This window comes from Erpetoichthys calabaricus, chromosome 15 (assembly GCF_900747795.2).
Source record: "Erpetoichthys calabaricus chromosome 15, fErpCal1.3, whole genome shotgun sequence".
NCBI lineage: Eukaryota > Metazoa > Chordata > Cladistia > Polypteriformes > Polypteridae > Erpetoichthys > Erpetoichthys calabaricus.
The window spans coordinates 7,118,874-7,130,936 of record NC_041408.2 but is presented as its reverse complement, the minus strand read 5'-3'; the positions used below and the strand labels follow the sequence as shown (position 1 = coordinate 7,130,936).

Genomic DNA, 12,063 nt, shown 5'->3' with positions numbered 1-12,063 from the left:
CTTATCTTAACTTATCTCAAATTGTGTTATCATGTCTTATCTTATCTTGTCTTATCTTGCATTGTCGTATCTTATCTTATCTCAAATTGTCTTGTCGTGTCTTATCTTATCTTATCCAATCTTAAATTGTCTTGTCTTGTCTTATCTTAACTTATCTCAAATTGTGGTATCATGTCTTATCTTATCTTGCATTGTCGTATCTTATCTTATCTCAAATTGTCTTATCGTGTCTTATCTTAACTTATCTCAAATTGTGTTATCATGTCTTATCTTATCTTGTCTTATCTTGCATTGTCATATCTTATCTTATCTCAAATTGTCTTATCATGTCTTATCTTATCTTATCCTATCTTAAATTGTCTTGTCTTATCTTAACTTACCCAGATGACTCCCAAACCTCCAGTATCTTTCAATTCACTTTAATTTTGTATAGCTCCCCGCACAGAGAATAAACTCGGAGCACAGCGACAAGTCCACAGGTAAATGCAGTTACAAGATTTCCAAATTACCGCAGTGCACATAAAGACATCGATTACTGTATCTGAAATTGAAGCCCACAATAACTCCCCCTTAATGAACCGTTGAACTACGGCCACTTGAGAGCGGGTATCTTCTCGTCTTAACTTTTAACCGGTGACCTTTCCAGCAGACGACAGCCTCCATGCTTTTGTGTCTCTTTACACATAATTCATCCAACACACCAGCAGTACAAAGAGCTTCCATACAAAGATCAGTGCACCTGCATAAAAAGAAATTATTATTATTATTATTTAAGCATCCTGGAAAAAATAAAATGAGAAAATGTGCAAGACAACTAATTAATAATATCAAAAATCTGACAAATAAGAAGAGACCGTTGAGTCCAATAAGCTTATCTGGTCAGCTAATATCAAAGTTGTTCCAATATTTCATTGTAGCCCTTGTTGCCCGGTTGGGACGCCTCCATGGTGGAAGGACCGGGGTAGAGAATATGTGCAGGGTGTTATCGCCCCCTGACCACTAGATGGCAGTCTCCCCCTTGGATACAGCAGTGCCACGGTTTCCCAGAGGGCTTCATGGGAATTGGAGTTCTGTAAGTCAGCCCTATTGGGTGCCGTGGGTGCCACCAGGGTGTGCTGCAGGGACTGGGAAGCCCTACTTACTGGTGATCCTGGACCAAGCCTTCGGGACACCTGAAGTACTTAAAAGGAGCCTCCGGCCTTCATTCTGGGAGGCAGAGTTGGGAAGAAGAGGACGAAGCTTGCGAGAGGATTGGAGGAATCTGTGACAGAGAGAGTACAGAGCGCTGTGTTACTGCTGGGGACGGTGACGGTGCTTGGTTGTACTGCACTTTGATGGTGGGAACACTTGCTGGACACTTTTCCCATAAATAAAAGCTGTATTTGCACTGCACTTGTGCCTAGCGTCTGTCTGTGTCAGGTGTTGGGGAGCTGGAGCGCCCCCTGGTGATCACATTCATGTTGATACATTTTTAAAAGTTTTCAAGATTTACCCCACAGCATGAAGCTGCGACCACGCTGACTCCTGTCCACCTCCAAATGGCACATAAGTGTCAGAACTGGACCACGGAGTCAATGGAAGAATGGGACCTGGTCTGATGAATGACGTTTTATTTTAGATCGTGCGCGTCACAAGTGGCAGCAGGATGCACTATAGGAAGAAGGCAAGCGGGCAGAGGTAGTGTGATGCTCTGGGCAGTGTTCTGCTGGGCATTCACCTAAAGATTGTTGAAGACCACGTGCACCCCCTTCATGGTAACGGTATTCCTTGCTGGCAATGGGATAATGCACCTTGCCACAATGCAGAAATTGTTCAGGAATGGCTTGAGGAACATGACAAAGAGTTGAAGGTGTTGTCTTGGCCCCCCAATATGTCAGATCTCAATCCAATCGAGCATCTGTGGGATGTGCTGGAAAAACATTCTGATGCATGGAGGTCTCTCTCTCTATAGGACTTAAAGGGTCTGCTGCTAACGTCTTGGTGACGGATACCACAGCACACCCTGAGAGGTCTCTTGGAGTCCATCCACAGCTTTACACAATACACAATATTAGGCAGGTGATTTTAAAGTGGTAGCTGATCGTTGTATACAGTCATTCGAAAAAGTTTGGGAACCCCTCTCAGCCTGTGTAATAATTTACTTTCAACAATAAAGATAACAGTGGTCTGTCTTTCATTTCCTAGGAGTACTGCGGTGTTTTATGAACAAAGATTTTTTGTGACGCAGTATTTAGTTGTATGAAATTAAATCAAATGTGACAAACTGGCTGTGCACAAATGTATGTCCCCTTGTCATTGTGCTGATTTGAATGCCTGTCACTGCTCAATGCTGATTGGTTGGATGAGCTCGTTACGCCTTGAACTTCATAGACAGGTGTGTCCATCATGAGATATAAAGGTATTTAAGGTGGTCAATTACAAGTTGTGCTTCCTTCACTTTGACTTTCCTCTGAAGAGTGACAGCATGGGATCCTCAAAGCAACTCTCCAAAGATCTGAAAACAAAGATTGTTGAGTCTCCTGGTTTAGGTGAAGGCTACAAAAAGCCATCTCAGAGGTTTAAACTGTCAGCTTCAACTGTAAGGAATGGAATCAGGAAATGGAAGGCCACAGGCACAGTTGCTGTTAAACCCAGAAGGTCTGGCGGGCCAAGAAAAATACAGGAGCGGCATATGAGCAGGACAACCCACAGATCACCTCCAAAGACCTGCAAGAACATCTGGCTGCAGATGGTGTATCTGTACATCGTTCTACAATTCAAACATCTGTATGGCAGGGTGATGAGAAAGAAGCCCTTTCTGCACTCACGCCACAAACAGAGTCGCTTGTTTTATGCCAATGCTCATTTAGACAAGCCAGATTCATTTGGGAACAAAGTGCTTTGGACTGATGAGACACAAATGGAGTTACTTGGTCAGAACAAAAAGCGGTTTGTATGGCGGAAGAAGAACACCGCATTCCAAGAAAAACACCTGCTACCTACTGTCAAATTTGGTGAAGGTTCCATCATGCTGTGGGGTGGGCTGTGTGGCTAGTTCAGGGACTGGGGCCCTTGTTAAAGTCGAGGGTCAGATGAATTCAACACAATACCAACATATTCTTCAGGATAATGTTCAAGCATCAGTCACAAAGTTGAAGTTACGCAGGGGTTGGATATTCCAACAAGACAATGACCCAAAACACAAAGGCATTCATGCAGAGGGAGAAGTCCAATGTTCTGGAATGGCCGTCACAGTCCCCTGACTTGAATATCATCGAAAATCTATGGGATGATTTGAAGCAGGCTGTCCATCAAATTGAACTGAACTGGAGAGATTTTGTATGAAGAATGGACAACAATACCTCCATCCAGAATCAGACACTCCTCAGAGGCTATAGGAGGACAACGTTTAGAGGCCAAAAGGAGACTCAACTAAGTATTGATGTCATATCTCTGTTGGGGTGCCCACATTTATGCACCTGTCTAATTTTGTTATGATGCATATTGCATATTTTCTGTTAATCCAATAAACTTAATGTCACTGCTGAAATCCTACTGTGTCCATAAGGCATGTCAGATATAAAAAGGAAGTTGCTACTTTGAAAGCTCAGCCAATGAGAAACAAAAATCCAAAGAATTAAGAGGGGTTCCCAAACGTTTTCATATGACTGTAAATACAAATCATTGCACAAGTGGCAAAATGACAAACATGTTCATTTTCCAAATAAAAAAAAATCAGTTCAATTTATGTTCCTACATGTGAAGACTTTGCTGTCTTCCTTCATCAGTAGAGGAGGACAAGGGAACGTAAAAATTGCTTGGAGTGTTTACTCCATCTAGTGGAAAAAATGAAAATGTACAACTTTCATGATAAAAAACAGAAAAGGCAGTCAGATTTCTATCAGCATCCTGTGAAAATAATCTCTATCCATCCCGCTATATTCTAACTACAGGGTCACATGGAGCCAATCCCAGGGTGCAAGGCAGGAAACAAACCTCGGGCAGGGTGCCAGCCCACCGCAGGGCACACACTACGGACAATTTAGGATCGCCAATGCACCTAACCTACATGTCTTTGGACTGTGGGAGGAAACCCACGCAGACACGGGGAGAACATGCAAACTCCACACAGGGAGGACCCTGGAAGCGAACCCGGGTCTCCTAACTGCGAGGCAGCAGCGCTACCCACTGCGCCACCGTGCTGCCCTTGAAAATAATCTGATAAATGATAATAATAACAACTATAATACAACTTTGTAAAATGGCTTGTAGTGCTGGGACCTCCTCTGGCATTTTACATTTCATTGTGGCCTGAATCACAGCAAAGGTAAAGCAGGAGCCCATGGTGGATGTGTGTGGGGGTCTACAGACCACTTATTAAGACAGGTCTGCAGTAATAGTGACAGCAAAATCATAGCCTCAGCAACCTGAGGGCACCTTTTAATCCTTTTTTCTTTTCCTTCAGTCTATAATAATCAGAATGCCATCAATACTTCATAGCAATAACAATATTTCAATTTTCGGAAATTCCAACTAAAACAACCCCTTCTCAGATCAGCATTACAGTACCTTGTAACGCAGTAAAAACGAAATGAGCCACTCTCCAACATGACACTCGGAGTTTTCCCAGTCCAGTTTTATACCAATGTGGCTTTCCTTGACTTTCCCATTCACTCCACAATATTACCTGCGGCTTCACCAGAGACCCTGCAATGTCTAAAAAAATGGAAGAAAGGAACGTCAGTCATTTTCTGACCTTCTAACTTAGTCCTGAACAGGGTCATGGGGGTCTGCTGTAGCCCATCTCAGCTTGCATAGGGTGCAAGGCATTAAGAAACACTGAACAGGGTGCCAGTCCATCACAGGGCAAACAAGCACACACACACCAGCCACACACTAGGACCGATTTAGGACCACCAGTTCATCTAGCCTGCATGTCTTTGGACTATGGAACACAAGGCCTGTTTTTGTGGTTGAGGACGAGTGGAGTCGACATCCGGGGGCAAAGGGCAATCAAAGCTGTAAATGTCGATAAAACTCACCGTTGAGGTCTAGGTAGACGCTCTGTGCTGGGAGGACCGTTAGACTCGTTGACTTGACATTGAAGCCCTGCGTGTCTGTGAGTAGCGGAGAGTAGTGATGGGAAGTTCGGATCATTTTACCGACTTGGACCTTTGAGTCTCGTTCAGCAAAATGAACAAATCTTTTTTCGAGTCATTTCGTTCATTTTAGCAAAATATAATTAAAATGTTACCTGTTACCTCCCTAACACATCTACTGCGTACACAAATGTTGACCACACTACAAACAAGACAAAACTATAATGCTATAAGAAACAGAAAATATTAATTCATTGTTTACCTGGGTCTTTAGTCTATGATTCGCTACTACTGAGCCGGTAAGTGGTCACGTGACAAAAGAACGAACGACTCGAAAGACTCGAGGAATGAACTAATCAATTCTCTGTCCGGCTCAGACTGCATAGGTTAAGCTTATGCGGCTGTCACGTGATGAATGAACGACTCAAACATGAAGACTCGAGGAATGAACTAATCAATTCTCCGTCTGGCTCAGACTGAGTTGATTAAGCTTATGGGGCTGTCACGTGATGAACGAACGACTCGATAAACCCGAAGACTCGAAAAAACTATAGAAAGTTGCGCAAATGCGCATGCGCGACTGAACGAATCACTCCCACGAGACGACTCGTTCTTCCCAAGTCACATTAAAGATTCGTTCAAAATGAACGAATCGTTCAAGAACAACCTATCACTAGCGGAGAGCAAACAACATCTGTAGAACGGCAGCAACATCAAAGCAAAATACAGTACAATCCCTGTTAACTGGCCTCGCATTAACTGGCCTGTTAAAATAAAATAAAACTTTTTTCTATTAATCCCGAGTTCTTCTTTATATTAAATGTATGCACTTCCTTCTTTCCTGGAAGGTGAGAGGGCTCCTACGCACAGAGTGATTTCCGTTTACATATTCCTTTATGAATTTTCCACGGTGCCGCCTTCTTTCTACCTGGCGGCTCCCCTGCTTCTCCCATCGGGCTTCACAACAGGAGAGTCGCCCTACCTGCAGGTGCAGCTGCCTTCCACACTCCGATCCCTGGCTACGTCGGACTCCATCCGGACCGAGACTTGGGTTCTTTCCAGGGTGGTCACGCTGGGGCTAAACCAGCCCAAAGCCTCCACGACTGCCGCTGCCTTTCGACGGCCAGTCGTCTTCAATACCGGTCACTCCAGCTCTGTGATCGCTCAGCTGGAGCGACCGCTTTCTTCAGCCCCGCCGAGTGTCGGCCAAACACTCATCTGCAGGGGTTCTCCTCCCAGCTTGCCTGCCTTTGCTCCATCGAATCTGCTCGCTTGCTCTCCTACACCGGCTTTCCTCTACCTGCTTCCTTCTCCATTAACCTCCCGTTCTTTCCTGTTCTCCCCCTGGCCGCCTCGCACTTCTAACTTCTATTTATCACGGGGACGTGGATCAGATGTGGCAATTAGCAGTTCCCGGGAACAATTACGGATGCGGACGACTCCTCACCTGTGCACTTAAGCTAGCATCACAAATTCTCCGGGAACCGACCGGCCACACATACTCGCTAAGCTGCGAGGGCGCCGATTATTTATTTAAAAAGTTTTTGACTTGAGCTGTGGACCCGCTACACCACACTGTCCACTCGTTGTACAAGAAAAAAACCTGTGTGCGAAATCATGGATGAAGCCTTGTGGATATGGTTTCTTCAGGAACGTCGAGGATGTACAGTACATACCTTAGAAATATTTTTCTACATGAAAATAGATATGCGTCGGATTAACCGGCCAAAACGGCAACCAGCCGTGGGTCCAGTCCCGAGGTGGCCGGTTCAGAGGGATTGTACTGTACTCTGTGAAAATTATTTTTTGTTTTCTTTTTACCAAATCTCCAAGTATACCTCAAACCTTTTTTTTTTTTTGGGTGTTCATCTCTTTTATTCACAACAAACTGAATAAACAGTTGAACTGGTGATCTGAACAAGCTTGTTACCTCCCGCCACTGTGTCTTGATTGATTCCCATTTTTGATTCCCAGAAGAACCATCCACATCATGAAGGTTCCAGAAAGTGGCGCAGTAGGCGCCATACAGTAAATAACTATGACTAGATGGTGAAAGATTTGTGACATACCAATGAGTTATGACTCTTGATGTCCATGGGCTAACTCCAGGCTTTCTTAACCCGTCAGTGTCCTGCGAGGCGGCACTACCAAACATTCATGATTTCTGTTTTTATTTATCTACAAGTTCTACAAAGCTGAAAGAACCAACTTCATTTGCAAAGAACCCTTCCCAAGAATGAAATGGTGTTTGGTCGTGCAATGGTGCTACAAGGAACCACATGACCCAGTAAAGAACCATTAAGTGTGTAAGAAGACGCTATATAGCGCCCGACCCAACACAGATTTGACACGGGAGGCACTCGTAAAATAAAACTTATTTTTCTTCAGCTGGAGGACACGTATTCCCCGTAATCCCTCCAACCACAACACAGTCCCAAGCACGAAGCACTGAGTCACCACACTCCTCTCTCTCCTCCACCACCACTCCTCCACAGCTTTGTCCTCCTTCCACCCGACTCTGGCCATTGAGTGGTGGTTGCTGGCTCCTTTTATGGCCCACCCAGTAGTGCTCTAGGTGCTTGATCACCTGTTTCCGGGTTGCACTCCCGGGTGGGGCTGAAGATTATACCAGCTGTGCTCAGGGGAGTAAATACAAAACAATACACAGAACAGAGTAGAAATAATCCTCCGTACAATACAATATTAATATTACAAGCGCAGAGCAAAATGCAAGAATAGATGATATCACATAATAATATTCAAATACAGTACACAGTGCATTCGGAAAGTGTTCAGCAAAAGCAAAATGCAGAATGACAACCTGCAGCCTCTGTGACCCACCAGGCCCGGAGTTCGACACCCCTGCTTTAGGATTTTCTTGACATTAAAATGATAGATAGATAGCGTAGTTGGCAGGAATAGATAGATAGATAGATAGATAGATAGATAGATAGATAGATAGATAGATAGATAGATAGATAGATAGATAGATAGATAGATAGTGTAGTTGGCAGGCTTAGATAGATAGATAGATAGATAGATAGATAGATAGATAGATAGATAGATAGATAGATAGATAGATAGATAGATAGATGTGAAATGCACTACAGTATATAATAGATAGATAGATGTGAAAGGCACTATATAATAGATAGATAGATAGATAGATAGATAGATAGATAGATAGATAGATAGATAGATAGATAGATAGATAGATAGATAGATAGATAGATAGTGTAGTTGGCAGGCTTAGATAGATAGATAGATAGATAGATAGATAGATAGATAGATAGATAGATAGATAGATAGATAGATAGATAGATAGATAGATAGATAGATAGATAGATGTGAAATGCACTACAGTATATAATAGATAGATAGATGTGAAAGGCACTATATAATAGATAGATAGATAGATGTGAAAGGAACGATAGATAGATAGATAGATAGATAGATAGATAGATAGATAGATAGATAGATAGATAGATAGATAGATAGATAGATAGATAGATAGATAGCATAGTTGGCAAGATAAGATAGATAGATAGATAGATAGATAGATAGATAGATAGATAGATAGATAGATAGATAGATAGATAGATAGATAGATAGATAGATAGATAGATGTGAAATGCACTATATAATAGATAGATAGATAGATAGATAGATAGATAGATAGATAGATAGATAGATAGATAGATAGATAGATAGATAGATAGATAGATAGATAGCAGAGTTGGCAGGATTAGATCGATAGATAGATAGTGTAATTGGCAGGATTAGATCGATAGATAGCGTAGTTGGCAGGATTAGATAGATAGATAGATAGATAGATAGATAGATAGATAGATAGATAGATAGATAGATAGATAGATAGATAGATAGATAGATACTTTATTAATCCCAAGGGGAAATTCACATACTCTAGCAGCAGCATACTGATACAAAACAATATTAAAACAATATTAAATTAAAGAGTGATAACAATGCAGGTATACAGACAGACAATAACTTTGTATAATGTTATTTTTTACCCCCCCGGGTGGAATTGAGGAGTCACATAGTGTGGGGGAGGAACGCTCTCCTCAGTCTGTCAGTATAATGTAATTTGAATGAGAGTTTGTCAGTAAACTTACCTTTGTGACTCATCATCTGTTCAATGAAATGTTGAACCCTTGTCACGTATTCGTCGTGGGCCACGTCTACCTTTACAATTCTGCCTCTGTTAGCCGTCTCTCCATCCAGATACTTTACTGCTTCTCCACGGATTGCAACAAATACAGAAAATCCCCGGAGAGCGAGTTTTCTGAGGAGAGACTCGGCAGGCTCGCAGTTCTTGTCAGCAATCACGATAGCTCTGCCGATCGACTTTGTCAATACTTGAGGTCTTCGGAGTAAGACAACAGTCATAAGAATTAATAGGATACATCCCAGTAGAACAAAGCAGCTGAAGCAGCACAATGGAAATAAAAAGGAAGTGCAAAAAAGATCTAAAATGAAATAAATTGCCTGCTGGAGTATTTCAGCCATATTGCAACTGAGAGGAAGAAAGGAATTCAGATTACAAAGCACGCTGGTTTAGTAAAAATGGAGAATCGTCTGACATTTGGAAATGCTGAGCAGAGGTCATCACCCATGATGGAATATTCAGGCCAGAGTGCAGAGGAATCCTGCCTGCCAAGTTGATATGATGAGCTGCCCAGTCTTAAGGAACCACCTTCTGGAGATCTGGAATGAATGTGCAAGGAGGCACTGGCCCTGGGGGGGCTCGATTTTGAAAGTCCTGGCATCTGAGGTTATACACACAAAGGCTTTAAAAACCAATGGAGAAGGAGAAAAGGCGTCCTGGCAGAGAAGGCCAGTTCTGGAATATGTGTGCGTCACTGTGAGTTTGTACCTTTCCCCATTCCTGTTATTAGTGGAATGGCTTAATTTGTAAGGCCGGCCAATTGTACAGGGGTATTCAGGAGAGGACCTGATGGGCCAGCACAATGAACTGTTAATCTGTACGTTGCCCCAAACAGGAGGTACAGTTCGGCGCCTCATTTCCCACCACATTCCCTACAGATAATATTTAAAGGACTACGAATACGTTATTTTTTTTTTTCTCTTGCTCAAATTTCTGTACAGGTCGTCCCCAAGTTATGGATATCTGACATATGACTTACGAACAGGGGCCGCAGCTGCTCCTTCATCTGTCTGGGGGACGCGACGCAGGCTCCTCAGTAACTGCTGGTCCGTCATCTCCGGCCTGGGGACACTGCAAGCGGTGGCTGGAGGGTGGCGGTTTCGCTGCTCGCACAGTGTAGTGTCCCTCGGGCGGCTCCGGTTGATGAATGGGGCGGTGGGGGCTGCACCCCATTCATTCTCAGTGGGCGGGACGAGTGCAGCTCGTGTGCAGCACGGAGGCTTGATGGGGCAGAAGGGGGCGGTTCGCTGCTCGCCCACCACGCCGCCACAGCTACTGCTCCTGACTGAATTGGGGATGGATGGGGCGGAGGGGTGCGTTTCACTGCCTGCCCACCACACAGACTTGCAGTGTCCCTCGAATGGCTGTCCCGTTCGTTCTGGTGGCTGGTGATGCTGCAAGCAGTGACCCGGTTGTGGCTGAACGGAAGCCATTGAGGGTGAATGGGGCAGCGGGGGGCAGCATTGTAGTGTGCCTCGGGTGGCTGCCTGTTGAATGGGGGCAGTGGTGGGCGATTCACTACCCCCCTTAGGCTGCACCCTGTTCGCTCTCGGTGGGCAGACACTGCAGGCAGCATACTGTATGCAAGTGGGGGTGACTGTGTGGTGGGCGGGTGGTGAACTGCCCCTCGCTGCCCCCATTCATTCTCGAGATGTACTGTTAGGTACATAGCAGGAAGTTGAAGGGGGGCCTTCCTGCTGTGATAGCGTGTACAGTGCAGTGCAGAAGAGCTCATCTTAACCTTTTGTCTTCACCCTTCAACAATGTCTCTGAAACACAAATCTGATGATACAGTAAAGAAGAGAAAAACAATCACAATGGATAATAAAGTAGAAATAATAAAAAGTTCACAGAGAGGTGACACTCCATCATTCATTGGCAGAGCACTTGGTTACAGTCGGTCAACAACATCATTTATTAAAATAATGTATCTGTCCTGACTTACATACAAATTCAACTTAAGATCAAACCAACAGTCCCTATCTCGTACGTAACCCGGGGACTGCCTGTATTAGTAGCGGATGTGTTTAAGTGTTTTGTGCCGTGATTTGTGTTGGGTGGGAAGTGCTGCAGCGTGAAATTATGTATATAGGGGTTTCTTTGTTACAGTAAGTGTGTGTATCTTCTGCCAATAATCATTCATTTTCCAACCCACTGTATCCTAACACAGGGTCACAGAGGTGCAGTGGAGCCAATCCCACCCAACACATGGTGCAAGGCAGGAACAAATCCCCAGGCAGGGAGCCAGCCCACCACAGGGCACACACCAGGAACAATTTAGGATCGCCAATCCACCTAACCTGCATGTCTTTTGGACTGTGGGAGGAAACCCACTCAGACACGGGGAGAACATGCACACTCCACGCAGGGAGGACCCGGGAAGCAAACCCAGGTCTCCTTAGATAGATAGATAGATAGATAGATAGATAGATAGATAGATAGATAGATAGATAGATAGATAGATAGATAGATAGATAGATAGATTTTAATTTAGTGTAGTAGGCAGGATAGATAGATAGATAGATAGATAGATAGATAGATAGATAGATAGATAGATAGATAGATAGATAGATAGATAGATAGATAGATAGATAGATAGATAGATAGATAGATAGATAGATAGATAGATAGATAGATAGATAGATAGATAGATAGATAGATAGATTTTAATTTAGTGTAGTAGGCAGGATAGATAGATAGATAGATAGATAGATAGATAGATAGATAGATAGATAGATAGATAGATAGATAGATAGATAGATAGATAGATTTTAATTTAGTGTAGTAGGCAGGATA

The 12,063-nt window shown here is 43.5% G+C and overlaps 1 protein-coding gene across 1 annotated transcript; it reads right to left on the bottom strand.

Moving 5' to 3' along the window:
- Nucleotides 1-424: 424 nt before the first annotated feature.
- Nucleotides 425-9,737, bottom strand: LOC114665946 (uncharacterized). The gene is made up of 3 exons (XM_028820620.2): nucleotides 9,215-9,737; nucleotides 4,549-4,695; nucleotides 425-739 (listed from the first exon to the last, which is right to left on the bottom strand). The coding sequence occupies exons 1-3, from the start codon at nucleotides 9,606-9,608 to the stop codon at nucleotides 678-680; spliced, it is 603 nt and encodes a 200-aa protein (XP_028676453.1). The 5' UTR covers nucleotides 9,609-9,737; the 3' UTR covers nucleotides 425-677.
- Nucleotides 9,738-12,063: the final 2,326 nt, after the last annotated feature.